Source organism: Nicotiana sylvestris, chromosome 11 (genome assembly GCF_000393655.2).
Source record: "Nicotiana sylvestris chromosome 11, ASM39365v2, whole genome shotgun sequence".
Taxonomy (NCBI): Eukaryota; Viridiplantae; Streptophyta; class Magnoliopsida; order Solanales; family Solanaceae; genus Nicotiana; species Nicotiana sylvestris.
In genome coordinates this window covers 164,487,981-164,508,911 of record NC_091067.1, presented here as the reverse complement: position 1 = coordinate 164,508,911, position 20,931 = coordinate 164,487,981, and the positions used below count along the sequence as shown (strand labels likewise).

General features: G+C 37.9%; 1 protein-coding gene across 6 annotated transcripts; it reads left to right on the top strand.

Annotated features, from left to right (window-relative positions):
* The first annotated feature begins 1,279 nt into the window (after positions 1-1,279).
* LOC104220874 (uncharacterized) lies at positions 1,280-20,427 on the top strand. 6 transcript variants are annotated; one of them, XM_070162912.1, is made up of 13 exons: positions 4,852-4,871; positions 16,459-16,528; positions 16,618-16,745; positions 16,852-16,908; positions 17,476-17,661; positions 17,772-17,864; positions 17,948-18,033; positions 18,109-18,175; positions 18,262-18,328; positions 18,432-18,568; positions 18,783-18,874; positions 19,385-19,451; positions 19,887-20,427. In XM_070162912.1, the coding sequence occupies exons 3-13, from the start codon at positions 16,620-16,622 to the stop codon at positions 20,220-20,222; spliced, it is 1,314 nt and encodes a 437-aa protein (XP_070019013.1). In that variant the 5' UTR covers positions 4,852-4,871; positions 16,459-16,528; positions 16,618-16,619; the 3' UTR covers positions 20,223-20,427. The 6 variants fall into 6 exon arrangements, with proteins under 6 accessions (XP_070019010.1, XP_070019009.1, XP_070019013.1 ...); XM_009771838.2 differs by lacking the exon at positions 4,852-4,871 and having other exon boundaries at positions 16,369-16,528; positions 17,772-17,860; positions 17,953-18,033; XM_070162911.1 differs by lacking the exon at positions 4,852-4,871 and having other exon boundaries at positions 16,369-16,528; positions 18,262-18,298.
* The last annotated feature ends 504 nt before the right edge of the window (positions 20,428-20,931 follow it).

Below are 20,931 nucleotides of genomic sequence, written 5' to 3'. Positions count from 1 at the left end.
ACACAAAATTCTAAAAATATTGAAATTGACATACATAAGAATTCAGGAAAGTTTGGTGCTACTGGGCCTCAAATATCGAGCTTGGAACTCATAAATATATACGCTGTCCAATTAAAAATTAATTATTTAATTTATAAAACAAACACACAAAATTATAAAAAATATTGAAATTGACACACATAAGAATTTTTAAGCACCATCCTTTTTTTTAAAGAAGGATGGTGCCAAATTTAAATTAAGAAGACCTTTCGAACGTATTATAGATCTTAAAGATCAAATAATTGAATAAAAGGAAATGTGAGCTACTGGAGAATATAAAATAAAACAACTTGCATGGCAAAATGTCAATGCCACATTAGATCATTAACATTCTTGTTCATTGCATTTTATTAGCTGCTGCTGGTGGTTCAGTAATGTTTAGCAAAGTTGACTAGCTTGAACCTAATAATTTAGGCACCATACGTTTTTAAATAAATCAAGATATAAAATTAGCAAACTTGCTGCGCTAATCCTAGAGGTCTTGTTTTCACGAGTTATTTCTTCATTTTGATTTGTTCTATTTGTCCTTTCCTAAAGGATCAGTTGACCAACTAAGCCCATTTCATGCACCTCTACAAATGGAAATGATGTAGACCCGGAGCGGATTTATAGGGGAGATTATAGGCATGTGAACCTATGGTCTCCGCGAAGTTAGATATTTTTTATATATATATTTTAAAATTGGTATACTAACTGTTGGCACTTGATTGGAGATTGAGTTAATTATTTACCAAGAGGAATACGGATCAATTCTCACTTAATGCATATTTTCTTCCTTTCTTTTAGTAGTGCACTCATGTACCAGAAATTCTAGATCTGCCTATGTGTAGACCATCGCCCTGCCTCGCTTTAGAAGAGTGCTTGGGATCATCCTGATACCACTTGTATGTAAAAAATACTATAGTACTTAAGAGCCTTGCATAAGTGCCTTAATTTTTGAAAAACAAGGAGAGTTGACCTTAGTATGTATTCCCCGTCTCAAATTATTTGTGTCGTTTCTCTTTTATATGTCTCTTAAGATATAATTTTCATTTATTGAATATTTATTCTATTTGTGTGTTATCTCAGAACAATTATTATTTAAGGTAAAATGGAAAAAATATAATTTACTTTCTCTATAACTTTTAAAATGGCAAATAATTTGAGATAATTATATTTAGAAATCACAGACTTTTCACCTTTTCATACGGTATTGGTGGGAAACATCTTTTCTATATATTCATTTGATGTAATGTAAGATAAACCGCATTCTAACCTCCTCTCTCTAAAAATACAGTAATGGATGTTCCATTCGAAACATTTATTTCCGAATACATGCGGAGCACAGAGGATCCTGACTCCATTGCTATTAAGCTTTCTATCTTTATCTGCTCTTCTGACATTGATCTCCGTGAAAAGTGTGCCGTCTTCCTAAGGAAGTTGCTTACTTCTGATAATGACTTCTTCACTTGGTGGAATCTAAGTGAGTCAACTCAATCCACCATCAAAGCTATTCTCCTTGAGCGTATCTCTATTGAAGAATCTGAATCCATCCTCAAACACCTCGGCGACACTGTTTCAGATCTAGCGGCCTCACTCCTCCCACGTAACAACTGGCCTGAACTATTGCCATTCTTGTACCAATGTCTTGTTTCATCTTCGTACAAGTTAATAGAGTCAGCTTCCTCTATTTTTGAGCAACTAGCTCACGACCTAGGCGATACAGTAGTCCCTTGGGTAAAACATGTGCACTCACGGTTACTTAAAACACTAAATGATGATACCCTCGATCTTGATTATAGGATTGCGGGCATGACTGCTGCGATCGCCTTCATTCAATTTCAATGCGTATCAAATTCAAATCAAAAGGAGTGGTTTCAGGAGCTATTGCCAGCTCTACTAAGGAGGTTGACTGATACATTGAGCAACAGTGATGAGGAGGTCGCAGCACACGACGTGCTGATACTTTTCATGGAGTTTGCGAAGAATGAGCCTAGGTTCTTGAGGAGGCAGCTAACGGATGTGGTGTCTACCATGTTCGAGGTAGCAGAGGATGAGAGTTTGAAAGAGGCGACGAGGCACTTGGCAATTGAATTTTTGTTAACTCTGGTTGAGACGAGAAAGAGGGCCCCAGGTATGATGAAGAGGCAGCCCCATTTTATTAGCAGATGTTTTGCATTGTTATTGAAGTTATTACTAGATGTTAAGGATGACCCTGCTTGGCATAGTGTCGAGATCATGAAAGATGATACAGGGGAAACAAGTAACTTCAGATTTGGTAAAGAGTGTTTAGATCGGTTTTCTCGTGCATTAGGAGGTAAATCTATTGCTCATATTGCCATAGAGCAGCTATGCACTTACTTGGATGCCTCAGAGTGGGAGAAGCGCCATGCAGCTATCTTTGCACTTCATTTCATTGCTAAAGGTTGCTCAAAGGTACAACAATATATGATCTCAGTTGTGTATTGATAATGGCTATGCTTTGATTATAACGGATATTATTTCAACTCGTAGCATATAAGCTGTGGTTTTTGCTGGAAAACTGCTTAACTTTGTAAGATAGTTTGCCCGCGTCCTATTAATTTACCTGAATACTTTACATTATGTTTATCGTTTAAATTCGTCTCTTTGATTTTGTTTTCTCTTAGGCGATTACCTTGGAATCATGGCTTCTTTGCTATTACAGGTGATGATTAAGAATCTGGAGCAAGTGGTTGATATGGTTCTTAATTGTTTCGAAGATCCTCATCCTCGAGTCAGATGGGCTGCTTGTAGGGCAATTTCCTCATTGTTGATTGACTTCCGTCCAGTTACGCAAGATCGATATCATAACCAAATAATCCCTGCATTAACTGCAGCTATGGATGATGTTCATCCACAAGTGCAGGTCTGTCCTATGTCTATGTGTTATGTACAATTTAAGAATGCTGCAAGTTTTCCCAACTGCACCTTTACAAGGGGGTTGCATATACCATACAATTAAAATCTTTAACCTTGCCTAGGTTTAATATGCCTTCAATTTTAAAAGTTTTGTTTTTTGTCCACAGAGAGAATACTTGAGTAGTTTCTTTATCAGGCCACTCATCTTATTGCATTTGCTTGATTTCTTTATGTAAAGTTTTATCTATTGGCTTCAACAATGTGTTTCTGGAAAATTTTATTTTGACATTATTTTGGTTGCAATAAGAGCTCTCTTGCTGACTTTACAAGAACATTGAATGATTGTAATATATGAGATCATAGAGGAAGTAATTTTGAGTGAATGTCAGGGATGAATCTAAAGTTTACCCTTCAAATAAAGTTTGGAAAAAAATCATAAGGTTAAAGATTTGATAGATGCGACGTTACTCCTCCATTGAGTTGCTGATGCCAACTAATTTGGTCTTTTTACTTTCTTTTGGCATTTCTATAGGCATCCTCCACTAGAGCTCTCTGCTTCTTCTGTGTGTTCGGCAAGCCAGAAACTTCGATATCTTACCTAGAAGGAATAGTTAGCAAACTGCTTGTATTTCTACAGGTGCGCAAATATAGAGGCACCAAATTGTAGGTACTTCACTACTGACAAGTGCAAGAGACTAATGATGTCTTTTTCGGCTTTTTGTTGCTTGAAATGCAGAATGACAAACCAATAGTCCAACAACAAGCATTAACTGCATTAGCTAGTGTATCTCGTTCGGTTAAGGTATTAATTGGTGCATTTCTTTTTTACTCAGTTCTATTACTGATGTCATGAATCATGAAGATCAATTTTTGTACGTCAACAGGAGCACTTCGGAACCTACTATGACACTGTTATGTCACACTTGAAAACTGTCCTGAGGAACACAGATCTGAAATCTAATCTCATTCTTCGACTCGCAATAGAGTGCATAAGCTCTGTTGCGATGGCTGTTGGCAAAGAGAAATTTAGGGGCGACGAAAAGCAGGTCTTCTACAAATTATGCCCCACTATTGAACACATATATTGATTCCATTGATTGAACACGCATATTTATTCCATTGATTGAACACGTACATTGATTCCATTGATTGAACACGCATATTGATTGAGCATGTATAACGACACCATACTAATGGGATACTGAACACATCTTTTTTTTGGTTCCATCTTGTCTCCGTGTGACCTATAGGTCACAGGTTCAAGGCGTGAAAGTATCCACTAATGCTTACATTAGGGTAGACTGTCTATATTACACCCCTTGGGATGCGTCCCTTCTTTGGAGCCTGCTTGAACGCGGGATGCCTTGCTGCTGCCCTACTCATGGGATACTGAACACATAATATTGATGCTATTGGTCGGGATTGGTTCGTTCTTATTTTATTTGTTATGCTTTGTCAGATGGCTTTACTGTAGTCAAACCATAGTATATATTACTCTTATTTGAGTAATTACATCTTTCAGCAATTATGTACAACTAAATAATGTCAGGGATACCTTTTTGCCTCTCCTAGAATATTCTTTTTCTTGTCTGTCTTGGCATGCGCTGGTCATTTCTCAACATAGAGCTTACTTTTTATTTATTGTCTTTCTGTTGTTGTCATTAAAGGTTATGGAAGTGCTTATGTCATTACAAGGATTACAAGCGAAAGGGGACGGTCCTCTTATTATTGGCTTGCTAACAGTATGTGTTAATCACTTTATTTTAATATCAAAGTTTCTTTTTGGATTGGCCTCTCTTTATTTTCTTTATGTCATTGCAGGCATATACTGGAATTTGTCATTGCCTTGGACAGGATTTTCTTCCTTATATGAGTGCAGTCATGCCCTTTTTTATTCAATGTGCTCAACTTGAACCTGCTATGACCATCTCTACGCAGTTGGACTATGGAACTAATGAATTAGATGTCAATAGGTAAGCTTTGATCATTGAGGTTTGACTTTTTCCGAGTTCATTTTGGTTTCTTTCTTTTGGTTGAGTTTTATAGATGAACTACGTCGTGTATTAACGGGCATCCAAAGGGTCTTATAAAGACCTGGGACTCCGTTCCACCTATTGCTTAAGGTTTTAAGCTGGATGCTCAGAATTCTTTCAAATAATATCAGAGTCGTATTCTCTCAGTCGTGTATCTACATTAGTGATAAACATGATGCTAACCAATAGGTATTGGATTAGCTAACCGGTAGTATACAAGATGGAATCTCAGTGTATACTATTTGCATATGATTCTGCATTAACTGATTAAACTAGTATGGATACCGGCCAAAAGCTTGAACTATGGAGTAGCACTGTAGAGAGAAAGGTTTTTAAGATAAGTAATCCATCATCAAGCATCTACTCACTATGTTCTGCACATGTTGCTTGATAGAATATATGAGTCCACCAAACTATATAGAGACCAGATCCTCTATAGGTTTCCACTGGTAGTGCTAATGAAACAGTAAGTAAATAAAACTAGGGGTTTTTACGTGGAAAAGTCCCTGCTCAAGGGGATAAAAAACCACGACCTACACTGGTAGGATTTCAACTTCACTATGAGCAACTTTAGATTACAACCTATACAATCTAGGATTTAAACTCTTAATCCCCCACTAACTTGTAATACACCTATTACAAGCCACTTTGCAATACATATATTACAAAGACTTCAACTCATGACTAACTCTAGTCACGACACAAACACTGAAGGTTTAAGGTTTACAAGGGATTCCTAATTAAAGCTTCTAGATAAGCAAAGTAGGAATTACAATGAAGGACAATTACAACGTTGCAACTCAACTAAAGACATACAAGATACTTGGTGTAGAAATAGGTCCGTAGTAGTGTTGTACTTTGTTCTTGATGCACTTGAGAATTGAATGCGTGGCGGATGTACGGTTGGAGTACTTGAATAAATTCTCAAGTGTTCAAGTGATGTTTTGTTGTAATACACTTGTTAATACAACTTGGATGACATCACTTGAATAATGTAATCACTTGGTTGGTCAAAGGGGAGTGTCCGCAGTACTATACTGCACTGTTTGCGTGTACAGTGCAAACAGTCACTTTCCAGCTGTAAACAGTTGACTTCGTACTGCTGTGAGGGAAACACAAGGGGATCAGGTCCCTGTGTTGATTCTTTATCTTCTGAAGTCATAGCAACTCACATTAGCTTGAGTCCGTTGATTGAGTTATGTACCAAGTGTGTCAGGTCCCTTATTTGGTTCTTTGACAGTAAGTTTGTTAGATCATCAAAATATAAAGCTAAGGTACTGTAAACTCATCAATTTCCCCCTTTTTGATGATGACAAACTTAGAAATTGATAGCCCATTTTTAGAGACAAATAAACTAGATGAAGTAACAGGAACTTCACAAGTTCCCCCTAACTTTATACTTCCCCCTTAATCAGACCCATGTTTCAATTATACTTCCCCCTTTTGACATCATTAAAAATACACAAGCAAGCAATTAGTATAAAGAAGTCTAACTTAGCTAACTCATGCCACATATGTGCACACCACATGATAGAAAAGAGAAGCAGAGAAACATAAGCATTCATAGCAAAAGTGTATTACTCCTGCTGATAACAGTCCAAATCAGCCTTTGCTGTAATTGCTTGCTTGTTAATACACTTGTTAATACAACTTGGATGACATCACTTGAATAATGTAATCACTTGGTTGGTCAAAGGGGAGGGTTTGCAGTACTGTACTGCACTGTTTGCGTGTACAGTGCAGACAGTCACTTTCCAGCTGTAAACAGTTGACTTCGTACTGCTGTCAGGGAAACACAAGGGGATCAGGTCCTTGTGTTGATTCTTTATCTTCTGAAGTCATAGCAACTCACATTAGCTCGAGTCCGTTGATTGAATTATGTACCAAGTGTATCAGGTCCCTTATTTGGTTCTTTGACAGTAAGTTTGTTAGATCATCAAAATATAAAGCTAAGGTATTGTAAACTCATCAATTTCCCCCTTTTTGATGATGACAAACTTAGAAATTGATAGCCCATTTTCAGAGACAAATAAACAACATGAAGTAACAGGAACTTCACAAGTTCCCCTTAACTTTATGCTTCCCCCTTAATCAGACCCGTGTTTCAGTTATACTTCCCCCTTTTGGCATCATTAGAAACACACAAGCAAGCAATTAGCATAAAGAAGTCTAACCTAGCTAACTCATGTCACATATGTGCACACCACATGATAGAAAAGAGAAGCAGAGAAACATAAACATTCATAGCAAAAGAGGAGAGTTTTAATTATAAAACATAAGCCTTTGCCATTATAGCAAAGGCTGATTTGGACTGTTATCAGCAGGAGTAATACAGGTGAATTCCATCCACACCACAAAAGAAAAACAAAAACAACTACCATAGAGTCATCAACAACAAAAGAGATAAACTAGAAACTGGTCACTGAAGGATTAGCCTAGGGGACACTAGGGGAAGAGGGCTTAGAAGTTGTAGCAAGAGTGTTGAGAACGAGATCAATTCGAGCATTGGCTGACATTTCCTCTGCGAGCAGTTTCTCCTTTAGGTTCTCAACATATTGCCTGAGATCAACATTTTCTTTGGTCAGACGATCAACCTCTGCATTTGACCCTAGTGCCCCTTGAGCTTGCTGATTCTCCAAAATGGCATTCCTTGCCTTCAACTTCCTAATCTCCTAAGTAGCACTATTCTGGGCATTGATAAGCTGTGAGATTGTTGAAGTGCTTCCTACCCCTCTAAAGTAGTTTAAGAGAAGGTCTGCTTCTTGGTCCCCATCTTGGGTTGTCCCAAAGGCACATCAAAGAACTTGAAGATATGCGTGAGAAGAAATCCATAAGGAAGACCATAGTTCCCATCTTTGAAAGCTGCCACCTTTTGCATGTGCTTAATCATTATGGCTGGCAGATTAATATCTAGGAACCCATCAAGTGCTTCCATCAAATGCAGATCAAACTTAGAAGTAATGGATCTTCTCTCAACACGGGGGTAGAAAGGCCTTGTTCACCAACTCAAACAGGAGCTGATAAATAGGAAGCAGAGCTTTTTTATGCACCCGTTCCCCCCGCTGGACTGCGCCCTCCTTTACAATAACATGCCTAAAATTTGAACCACAGACATCCTTGACAGAAGATATACCATCAACAGGGATCTTAAGAATGTCTCCAAGCAGAGCAACATCCAGAACAATATCAACTCCATTGACCAGTGCACAGATTTGGTCAGATTCAACAGCGAAGAGGTCAGCATAAAAACTTTGGACCTCATCTTCATAGACCTTGGGCACATCCACTTTGAACAGATGGCCCCAGTGTTGAAATTTAACCATTTCAATGATTTGTCTCATGCCAGGCATCTCAGAGATTTCTGGGTCAAATGTGCGACCCCACAGAACCTTCTGGTACCTCAATCTTTCTTTCCCGGACACACTTTCATGTTTCACTTTCTTCACAAAATCAGGTTCCCTCACATTTTCCAACTTTCTTTTATCAGACTTCACACTCGACTTACCCTTTCTACTTGATTTCACTAGAATCCTCATCAAATAATGAACCTTCAGCCACTACTTGTTTCAACTTATTACTACTTTTTACTGACTTTGAACTTTGCGTTGCAACACCTTCCTCTGAAGCATTTTCAGCGGATCGCTTCTTTTTCTGAGATCTCTTGACTAAGGAACTTGGTTCCTCCGCAGCTTCCTCATCCACTTCCACAACATGGATGTTCTTGTCACACACAACCTCTCCATTTTTCACCAGCCTCTTTTTCTTCTTCTTGCTGCTCCTTTTACTTTTCTGCAGGGCAGACTCAAGAGCCTCCTTTGCCTGCAACCAACCTAGTAGTAGGTCACTTAGGAGAGGGCTCAGGAGTGGCTACTGGCCTCCTTTTAGCAATGAACGCATCTAGAGCAACATTATCCTAATCTTCTTCATTACTAGACCTTATAGCAGGAGCCAAAATTTCCAGAGGCTCAACATCAAAGTGAGGAGAAGGAGCAGGGTTGAAACTGACCTGGGAAGAGGATCCTTGACTTGTTTCCTCAGGAGAGGGGTCAGGTCCTTCAAGAAGGGTACCAGTAGTTTCTTCTAATGCAGGATTTTCAAAGAGCACCACAGTTCCTTCTCCCACCAGCGACTGAGTCTCTTCCTCCTGAGACTCAGACATAGTAGGGGTGACTCCATACACTATTCCTTCCGCGGATATAGTCAAGATATTTTCTATGGCCTCTTTCTCTAGAGATTCCATGGGTGCAGCAAACTCCGAGACAATACTAACCTCATAGAACTTTTCTACCTTGGAGTCTCACTCTGTTCTCCATCTTTGTTTTGTGCTATGAGTATCTCAGGTGACATAGGCAAAAATCTATCGAGTTTGGGGGTTTTTGAGTTCTCAACACTTGGAAGGAGAAAGGAGTCTGAGGGAGTGATGTGAGAAATAGAGGGTGAAGAAGAATTAGGTGTAGGAATATCATCTGCAGTGGTGGTGTAAATGGGAATGGTGAGAGGTGTGTCACCAGAAACGGGATATTCAAAGGGTTTCTCGACTATGGTGGGGATTATCGGTTGATCTTCAACCATAGTGGAGAAGAAGTTTGAACGTTTCGGATAGGGGCTGAAGAGAAGGAAAGAGAGAGAGAAGAGAGAGAGAGATGATCGTTCAAAGTGATGAGAGGGGTTTAATGGGAGAAGAGACAATTATGAGAGAGAGAAACCGGTTCTAAAACAGTGGTAGTTTTGTAGGGAGATGCAATGTTTCAGAGGGAAGTGAAGGGATTTGAATGAAAAGAAATGACATACAGGGTCTGAAAAGGTTGATGACATGGCACTCAATTTTTGTTTCCTTTTAAGATATGTATGAAAAAGCATAAGACTACTAACATGTGGTACAAGAACCAGGTTCTTGACCTGTATTTCAAAAATTGCCAGTCCTCTTTCACCTCTCCTACAGTGTTTCTGCAACTTCTATAATCATCATGTGTATCTACCTGCAATGGTATTGAAGTGAGTTAGGTTTGGCCTGAAAACACTTTAGCTAATTTTTACTTGAATGTGACTTTCATAGCCATATAGTAGGAATCAGGTTCTCAATTAGGCTTTATTAGCCCCAGCCCCAGCTCCAGTCTGTTTCTCTCAAAATGTTCTCTACTTAGTGCTTTGGTGAAGATATTTGCAATTTGGTCTTCTGTACTATAGAACTTCATGCAGATAAGCCCATTTTCCACATTATCTATGAGGAAGTAATGTCTCACATCAATGCGTTTGGTCCTCTTATGTTGAACTGGATTTTCGGCCATGTTGAGTGCACTCGTGTTATCATACAGAAGAGGCACACAATCAGTATACACTCCAAAGTCTTCCAATTGATGTTTGATCCACAAAAGCTGAGAACAGCATAAAGCTGCAGCAACATATTTTGCTTCAGTTGTTGAAAGGGCTACTAAATTTTGCTTCGTTGTCCCCCATGAAATGAGACATGAACCTAGGAAGTGAGCCATTCCACACGTGCTTTTCCTGTCCACAAGATAACCTTCACAGTCAACATCAACATACCCAATAAGATTTAAATTATCACATGAAGGGTAATACAGAACCAGGTCCTGTGTTCCCTTAAGATATCTCAAAATTCTCTTGGCAGCCTTCAAATGAGATTCCTTGGGATTTGACTGAAACCTTGCACATAGCCCCATGCTAAAGAAAATATCTTATCTGCTTGCAGTAAGATAGAGAAGAGACCCAATAATGCCTCTATACATGGTTTAATTTACAGGAGAGCCAGATTCATCCATGTCCAGTCGAGTAGCAGTGGCAATGGGAGTGTCAATCACTTTTGATGCTTCCATATGAAACCTCTTCAGAAGCTTATTGATATATTTTTGTTGACTGATGAATGTACCCTTTGTGGACTGCTTCACTTGAAGACCCAAAAAGAAATTCAACTCACCCATCATGCTCATCTTAAACTCACTTCCCATGAGTTTTGCAAATTCTTCACACAGTGAATCAGCTGTTGCCCCAAAATGATATCATCAACATATACCTGAACGATGAGTAGGTTCCTCCCTCGTTTCTTCAGGAACAAAGTGTTGTCAATTTTTTCTCTTGTAAAACCGTTTTTAAGAGAAACTTTAACAATCTTTCATACCAAGCTCGAGGAGCCTGCTTCAACCCATACAGTGCCTTGTCCAACTTGAACACATATTCAGAGTGTTCATGACATTCAAAACCTGGAGGTTGCTTTACATAAACTTCTTCCTTGAGGAAGCCATTTAGAAATGCACTTTTGACATCCATTTGAAACAGAGTGAATTCCATATGTGATGCAAAGACAATGGGGATTTAGATAGCTTCCATGCGAGTAATCGAAGCAAAAGCCTCATCATAATCAATTCTTTCCTTCTGATTATAGCCTTGGACTACTAGCCTTGCTTTGTTCCTTGTAGTGTTTCCATGTTCATCAAGCTTATTCCTGAATACCCACCTGGTTCCTATGATGGTTCGATCTAAGGGTCTAGGTACCAGGTGCTATACATTGTTCCTTTCAAACTAATGTAACTCATCTTGCATGGTTGGGATCTAGTCTGCATTTTTTAAGGCTTCCTTAATGTTTTTGGGCTCTATTTGGGAAAGAAACGCTGAGAAGGCAAGTGAATTTCTGGCTTTTGATCTAGTTTGCACTCCTTAATCGAGAGGGGTGATTATGTTATCAAGAGGATGGGAGCTTTTGTGTTTCCAGTTTGGCACTTGAACCTCATTTGTAGTTTGGAGCTGGGTAAATCTGACGTGTTCCCTTGCATTCTTCTTTCAGCTACCTGTGGGGTACTTTGAACTGCATCAACCACTCTTTCTTCAGCTTCATTGGTTTTAATTATGGTACTTGGTTCCTCATCGGCTGATGAGGAAGAGACTACATTGTCTTCACTTGGCTCCTTCACTTGACTCATCATGTCTGCCTTTCCATTTGCCATATCAATGAGTTCACTTGGAACTAGCAGAGGCTCTCCATCTTGATCACCCTTGTTGCTTTTCTCACAGTAAAGGTAGGATTCGTCAATGATAACATGTACACTCTCCTCTACACACTGAGTCCGCTTATTGTAGACCTTGTAATCTTTACTTTGAGAAGAATATCCCAAGAAGATTCCTTCATCACTCTTGGCATCGAACTTTCCAAGCTGATCTTTTCCATTGTTGAGAACATAACATTTGCACCCAAATATTCTTAAGTGAGTCAGATTGGGCTTCCTTCCATTCAGCAACTCATCTGGAGTATTGTTCAAGAGAGACCAGATCATGCACCTATTCATCAAGTAGGAGGCAGTGTTGACATCTTCAGCCTAGAAATTCTTAGCAATCCCACTATCGATCAGCATTGTCCTTGCCATTTCTTCAAGGTTTTTGTTTTTCCTTTCCACAACTCCATTTTGCGGTGGAGTTTTAAGAGCTGAGAAGTTATGGGTAATGTCGTTCTCATTGCAGAAATATATATATATATATATATATATATATATATATATATATTGTGTGGGTGGGTGGGATATGGGAAAGGTTATAGCGTTATATACGCACCACCACCTGATCAGCTGATATACGTTGATGATTTTGCCCACAGTGGCCGAGATGATATGATGGGATGCTCTCAGAGGCTTGATGATATTATGAGAACATATACCTATGCACGACATGGCATTCATACGCATATGCATGACATTATAAATATTTTATGATTTATAGAGCTATCCAGATTTACAAGTATAGATAATCAGTTGATGAGCCCTCATAGTAGACGAGATTGGCATTCAGCGAAGGATCGGTAAGACTCCACCTCATTCGGAGTGTAGCCGAGTCTATGAGTCATCATTTCAGAGTTTCGCTACAGACTTATGGGTAGGCCGGTACCCTGTCCCATTGAAGTCGAAAAATCTTAGAGGCTTTGTAGACATAGAGGTTCATTTTGTACAGTATGTCAAAGGCCTTGACGACCCAAATGTATTCATGTTTTAAGAAAAATAGTTCAGTGATACAGTGTTGCCCACCTATAGTTATACATTAAGAGTTGTGGCAATATTGGCCCATGATAGTTACCAAGAAAAAAAATGAGTAACAGAGTGGTTCGCTTGGGCCAATGCGGTACTGGGTGCCAGTCACGCCTCCCCAGGTTTGGGGCGTGACAGTAGGTAACATGCATTTTTTACGGGTGGCACCTGGTCCTTTTTCAACCGTTACTCTCTCAGCAAAAACTTTGTTTTTCTTAAGAGACTGAACCCTAACTTGGCAATTTTCTTTGAACTACCCATTGTTCCCACAGTGGGTACACAACCCATTGTTAGGTACAGTAACATACTTGCTATAAGGGTTATAAAGAGTTCTTTCCCTTTGAAACCCTATTCCCTGCCTGTTTACACCATTGTTAACGTACATGGCAGTAATAGCATCTGAGTACTAGGTCCACTTAAGAGACTTTTCAAGATCAATTTTAACTCTTTCCAATTCTGGTTGAAATTGTCTGTTTTTCTCAAGTTCAGCACATAGACTATTTTTTACAGCACTTAACTCATTTTCAAGCTTACTATGTGCTTCACTAGCAACTTCTTTCCCTTTCTCAGAATTTTCAGGCCTACATTCTGCTTTGAGTTCCTCTATTGTTTCCCTCAAGTTTATAATCACAACTAAGAGGTCATCTCTTTCTTGCTCTAAGACATCAACTTTCTCCACTAAGTCATTCTTTTCTTTACTGAAATTTTCAATGGTTTCTTTTAAGTCAACAGCTACTACCATCAAATCGTCTTTTTCATGTTCTACACTAGCAACTTTCCCAGTTAGGACCTCCTTTTCATTTTCCAGATTACCTATGGGTTCCTTCAGATCAACCACACAAACTACCAGGTCTTCTCTAGTTTGTTTAGTACCTCCTAACTCTATGGGTAAGGCATCCTTATCATCTACAAGACTATGATAGGCATCAATTAATACATTGGCTAATGACATGAGTTTCTTAGGAGAGTAGGATTTCAGGTTTCTCTGAACATCCTTGAAATTTACCTCATCATTGTCTGATTGAGCCATCAAGGAAAATATTGAATCATATTAATTTGCTTCACTTTCAACGGCCATCATAGAACTATAACCTGCATCATCTTCTTCTTCAGACTCACTGGAGGAATCTCCCCATGCTGCAAGAGCTTGCTTCACAACGTTGTCAGCGACGTTCTTTCTTTTGAAGCGTTTGTTAGGAACCAGGTTCCTCTTGGCTGCTTTATCAGGGTTGTACTTGAAGTGTTCTTGCTTCAGGAGAGGGCAATCTTTGATAAAATGCCCTGGCTTTCCACGTTTATGACAAAAATCATAATTCTTTGGTCAGTAGGAACTGCTTCTCTTTGGTATCCCTCCATTCCTTCTGACCATTTTCTGAAACTTTCTGGTTAAGTAAGCCATGTCACTATCCTCCTCACTTGAGTCATTGCTTTCAACTTTGAGTACCACGTTCTTTTCCTTCTTTGGTTCTCTTCTTTCACTGTCCTTCTTCTTCATCTCGTAGGTCTTCAGATTTCCAACTAGCTCATCTATAGTTAGGGCCTGCAGATCCTTTGCTTCAGTGATGACATTCACTTTACTCTCCCATGAACTGGGAAAGACACTGAGAATTTTCCTTACAAGCTTGTTCCTAGGAATGATTTCACCAAGCGAGTGTAGCTCATTTATGATGGAAGTGAATCTTGTGTGCATGTCTTAAATGGATTCATCATCCTTCATTCTGAAGAGCTCATACTCAGTGGTGAGCATATCAATCTTAGATTGCTTTATTTGAGTGGTTCTCTCGTGTGCTATTTGCAAAACTTTCCATATTTCCTTGGGGGATTGACAGGCTGAGATCCTATTGTATTCATCAAGTCATATGCCACACACTAAAATTTTTGTGGCACGAAAGTTTTTCTCCACAGCTTTCCTATCTGCATCGTTGCATTCTTTCCTAGTTTTGGCATCATTACTAAAGGGTCTCTGACTTTCTTTGTTGGGACATAATGACCATCACATATAACATCCCACAACTCAGAATCTTCTGCCACGATAAAGTCATGCATTCTTGTCTTCCACCACCCACAGTATTGCCCATTGAGCCTGGGTGGTCAATACGTAGACTGACCCTCTTCGAAATTTGGTGGAGCAGCCATGAAGATCCTTTCTAGGTGTCAACCTTTAAGAACCTGCTCTGATACCAATTGATAGAATATATGAGTACACCAAACTATATAGAAATCAGGTCCTCTATAGGTTTTCACTAGTAATGCTAATGAAACAGTAAGTAAATAAAATAGGGAGTTTTTACGTGGAAAAATCTCTGCTCAAGGGGATAAAAAACCACGACCTACACTGGTAGGATTTCAACTTAGCTATGAGCAACTTTAGATTACAATCTATGCAATCTAGGAATTAAACTCTTAATCTCTCACTAACTTATAATACACCTATTACAAGCCACTTTGCAATACACATATTACAAAGATTTCAACTCATAACTAACTCTAGTCACGACACAAACACTGAAGGTTTATGATTTACAAGGGATTCCTAATTAAAGCTTCTAGATAAGCAAAGTAGGAATTACAATGAAGAACAATTACAACGTTACAACTCAACTAAGGACATACAAGATACTTGGTGTAGAAACAGGTCCGTAGTAGTGTTGTACTTTGTTCTTGATGCACTTGAGAATTGAATGCTTGATGGATGAACGGTTGGAGTGCTTGAATAAATTCTCAAGTGTTTAAGTGATGTTTTGTTGTAATACACTTGTTAAAACAACTTGGATGACATCACTTGAATGATGTAATCACTTGGTTGGTCAAAGGGGAGTGTCTGCAATACTGTGCTGCACTTTTTGCGTGTACTATGCAGACAATCACTTTCCAGCTGTAAACTGCTGACTTCGTACTACTGTCAGGGAAACACAAGGAGATCAGGTCACTGTGTTGATTCTTTATCTTCTAAAGTCATAGCAACTCACATTAGCTCGAGTCCGTTGATTGAGTTATGTACCAAGTGTGTCAGGTCCCTTATCTGGTTCTTTGACCGTAAGTCTGTTAGATTATCAAAACATAAAGTTAAGGTACTGTAAACCCATCACTGCTGACTCAAAGTCTGAGTTGGATTGCCAAATCCTAATTTTAAATTCTTCCGATGCACCTGTTTCTGCCTTACCCAACAATGGTTAATTAAATAATCACTTCTTCTGAATATGATTAATATTTGGTTCTTTCTTTGGATTTATCAAGTAGTAAGACTTCTGGGAGAGGTGGTTATTATGAAGTACCAAGGATCTTACTAAAACTTCGCATCTTGCAGTATAGAGAAAGTTCTACGGGTGAAAGCTAAAAGTTGTGCTATGCTATGCTTTTGTGCTGGAATATTAAAGGAAGACTTCTATCCATGGATTCCTCAGGCTGACATGAATGATCACCTGCATGTTTTTCTTTTTTCTCATGTGTTGTTGTGTGAAGTCAAATTAAACAAGTGACATCATTGGTGCATGAAACAGGTTGTTTCAATTTTTGTTCCGCTTCTGAAATTCTATACCCGCAATGGTGTCAGGATATATGCTGTTAGTGGTGAGAATTCTCGTGTTTTTATATGGTTTCGTTGTTTTCATGTAAATTTTCCTGTGGCTGAAGCAATTTTCTAATTTTTGCTGCCTAAGTCATGTCCCTCCTGTTGAGTTCTGCTAAGCTAGCTGTAGAGAAAGGGATTGCTCAAGGTGGAAGTGAGTCATATTTCACAAAGTTGTCAGACTATATAGTACTGGCTTTGGTAGAGGCTTTGCATAAGGTTGTCTTAACATCAGTATATGTTTGTTTTTTTTCGGTTAGTAAATTTTTTAAGTTTGGTCGATTTTGATTAAGAGAAATGACACTTAATATGCTATCTCACGCAGGAGCCTATGACAGAAATATGTGGACTCATGTTGTATGAATTGAATAATTGCCTGCAGGTTAGCAAGTTTTTCGCTATGATGGTGGTATATTTCTGTTTTAGATTTTTATATTCCAATATGATCTAACTGTTGCCTATACATTCCCACACAATAAATAACTCCAATTTTTATGGTCACGTCGATATATGACTAAATATCTAAACAAAACACTCGTCCAAACTCATATAAGTTACTATATTCTACTAAAAGTAAAAGAAAGCTTAGTACAACTCCTGTATAGATACTTGTTATGTGTGTGAACATGCAGAATTAATACCAACAAAGGTTAAATCATAATAAAATGCTTAAAGTGGTGTTTGAATCAAATTTACGACAGAGCGTAATCACAAAAGTTCTCTTGACATGACTAGTGAGTCTGACAGAAAGATTATTAAATTTGTGTTAGATGGACTCCATAGAAAAACCTTATTTCAGCACATCCCTGTTAAGTCAACTTATAAAAATTATTTTCAATGTTTTCTTAGTAGTGTCAAAGCAAAAGAGAACAACAGTGGTAGAATGCAAGTAAAAACGGCAAAAGAAGTACTTCTGTTATAATGATCCTTTTGTAGTACATGTTTTCAGATATGTGGACCACTTCTCACTGAAAGTCAGGTTCGTAGCATCGTCAATGAGATAAAGCATGTCATTACAGAAAGTTCAAGCAGAAAAAATGAACTGAGTGAGAGAGAGAAAACAGAAGACTTTGATGCTGAGGAAGCTGAATTATTGAGTGCGGAAAGAAAACAAGAAGAAAGAGTTCTCAGCTATGTATGTTCTATATAAGAAAAGACGTCAGACATTAAGCACGCAATGTTTTCTTTCTACAAGCATCTCACTTTGAATCTACCATTCTTGAATCATCCTATCTTTTTTATTAGGTTGGTGAAATATTGCGCACATTGATCAAAGCTTTCAAGACTTCTTTCTTGCCTTTCCTTGACGAGTTGTCGCCATATTTATTACCTATGTGGGTACGTTATAACCAATATCATCTTAACACCCTTGGTCGTTTATATCTTATTGCTTCCAACATTCAATCTCTTGCTTTTTGAAGGCCAGGGAGAATACAACTAATGAGAGATGTACATCTATTCTCATCTTTGATTCTCTTGTGAAGGAGTGCCCTGAAGCAGCTCTAAAGTAGGTATATATATTTGTATTGGGTTTTTCTTAAATTAGGTTCCAAAATTGACAATTGCGTCATGTGAAAATTAGGTACTATGATGTATGTCTTCCTTTAGTTTTGGAAACAAGCAATGACGAACACCCAAATGTTAGACAGGTTTGTACATCTTAATGGTTGCAAAAGTTTTCAGTCAACTTGCGTTTGCTATTTGTGCTTAGTGCTTACATTGATGTTTTGTTCAGAATGCTCTTTATGGACTTGGCCTTTGGGCGGAATATGGTCAGTCTTTTTTCAAACCTTTTGTTGGAGGTATGATATTGTTGAATGTGATATCGAGATCCTTTTCATCATGGAGAAGGGAATAAGAAGTGATATGTTTGTTGTGTTTACTTAATCTTATGACCTGAACCAGAGGCTCTTTCAAGGATCTATGTTGTCCTTACGCATTTAAAAGCTCGTGAACTTGAAAATGAAAGTGCATATGATAATGCTGTTTCTGCACTTGGTAAGATATATCAGTTTCATGGTGAAAGTATCGACTTAGCCCAGGTATATGTCCTTTTTTTGGTTATGCATTCTTATCTTTTATTCTCTTGTTTTTATGTTGTTCTCGTAACTCTTAGATACCCCCAACTAATTCCTTCTACTAGTAATTACATGCGAAAAAGGAATATTTCATGTATTTTTTTGCATAAATATATTCTGATTTCGTTGAAGCCAAACTTGTAATTTCCCATAATTCTTATTCTAACTCATTTGGTAGGTTATTCCATCTTGGTTGAATTGCCTGCCTATAAAAGCTGATTTGGTTGAAGCCAAACTTGTTCATGAACAGTTATGTTCAATGGTCGAAAGGTACTAGATTCTTTTGGTCTAGTTTTATCCTTATTTACTCTTACTTTATTATTTAAACTCTTGATTTTGTTACCTCAGCAATATTGGTCAATTGCTTTTTGTGGTTGTTTTTCATTACTTTATAGTATTCCTACATCAATATGATTTATCAAACTTCTTTACCTTGTTGTATAACCAAAAATGAGAACATTACAAATGCCAACATATGTTTAGAAACGTACGTCTTCCCAAGATAAAATGTTTGAAGTGGTATATTAATAGTGTAGTAACTAGTTTTGATATGCTCTGGTATAAGAAAAATTTCAATCGGTGGTGAAACCATTTAATACAGATGATAATTGACTTCTCAGATGCCGCGATCCAACTTGATAAACGCATCTTGCTGGTAGTTGTTACTGTGTTTTCAGTAAACAAATTAAACATTAACATGAAGTTTTTAAACTCTAATATGTGTCTCGTGTATTAACGTCTTTTTAGTCTTCTACTGTTAACCAATTTTCTCACTTGCAGGTCAGACAAAGAACTTCTAGGTCCCAACTATCAATACCTTCCAAAAGTTGTTTCAGTTTTTGCAGAGGTCAGTTTGAAATCAAACTATTAGATGCCAGATTGAGTTGTTCATTTTTGATAGATACAAAGATTTTGCAACTGTGATCCTTTTACTTATTATTTGTAAGCAAAGTATTAAAACCTTATGAAATTGGAAGAATTACATTTGTCTGTATTTTTGTTTGTGCCTTGTTTTCAAAGTCTCGATTCAACTAACAGGTCTCTAGCTGAAAATATCTGATAAAACATAAGGTAAGAGTTAATCTATTAAAGTAAACTAAAAACAAGTCCAATTATGTAGCAATAACACTGTTCCAGGACTCCTCATGTTTCTTTCCCCTCTGCTTTTAATTTTGTATAAATAGTTGATTGATATGTGGATACGACTGTCTCATTATGTTTTTGAATGTAATATTTTATGTATATGTAAACATTTGGTAACTAACTGTTACTTCTTCTCTAGGTTCTATGTTCTGAAAAGCATCTTGCAACAAAAGAAACTGCAGATCGCATGATTAATGTATTAAGGCATTTTCAGCAAACACTACCACCATCCACCATGGAATCAACATGGTCATATCTTTTGCCTCAACAGGAGATGAAATTGAAATCCATTCTATCAGTTGAAGAAAGTGACCTTAAGGCCATCGTCAACGGATACCATCATGGCAAGAGATCCCCTCAAAACCATCAGCTTTCTACGAATATTAGTACGATAAAATCCACCATCATGAGGGACATCCAAAAGTTTGAATTCATCCTTAATCAAATCGAAACAAATAATGAATTCCATATTTGAAGTAGCAAGCCAATATACTAAATCATTTAGAGAAATCTCAGGTCCGTATGCAACCGTTTGGCAAAGAAGCATGAATGGTACCGTTTTCCACGAACCTGAACTGAGAGTAGTGTAAACCCAAGCCAAATATGCTCCTTCATCTTTACTCCAAATGGGCTCAAAAGGGACTTTCAAAAGTTTATAGTCATTGCTTTCTTGAACATAACCAAGTCTCATATTAGTTAATCTCGTACACTCAGATGGTACATTAATGCACTTATATTTCTTAGTAGCAGGATTACACAGGATGACTTCTGTTAAACCATAATAAGAAAATTCAAACTTCGCAAAGTGTTCAGTCTCAATAGTAAAAGGTGAAGGCAATTTTAATAAACCGTCACTATTTTTAAGATGGAGCAAAGAAAGATCTGGTAATGCAAGATTATCACGATTCTGAAGAATTAAGTGTAGGAGCAGAACGAGAACTTTGATGGTTGAGGTGAAGTTTAATGAAAGTAGCTAGGGCTTTTGAGGAAACTGTACCATGATTTGGATACAGACCTAAAGCGAGAAGTACATTCACAGGAAGCCTTACGAGTATCTGTACCATTGTATCTTTCGGCAAACTGGAGGCCAGTGATTCTTCATCGTAGTTGCTTTGATCAACCATGGAAGCTGCATCCAATATGAAAGTGAATCCTGAAATAGGAGCAGTCAAACAAAGCTAGTA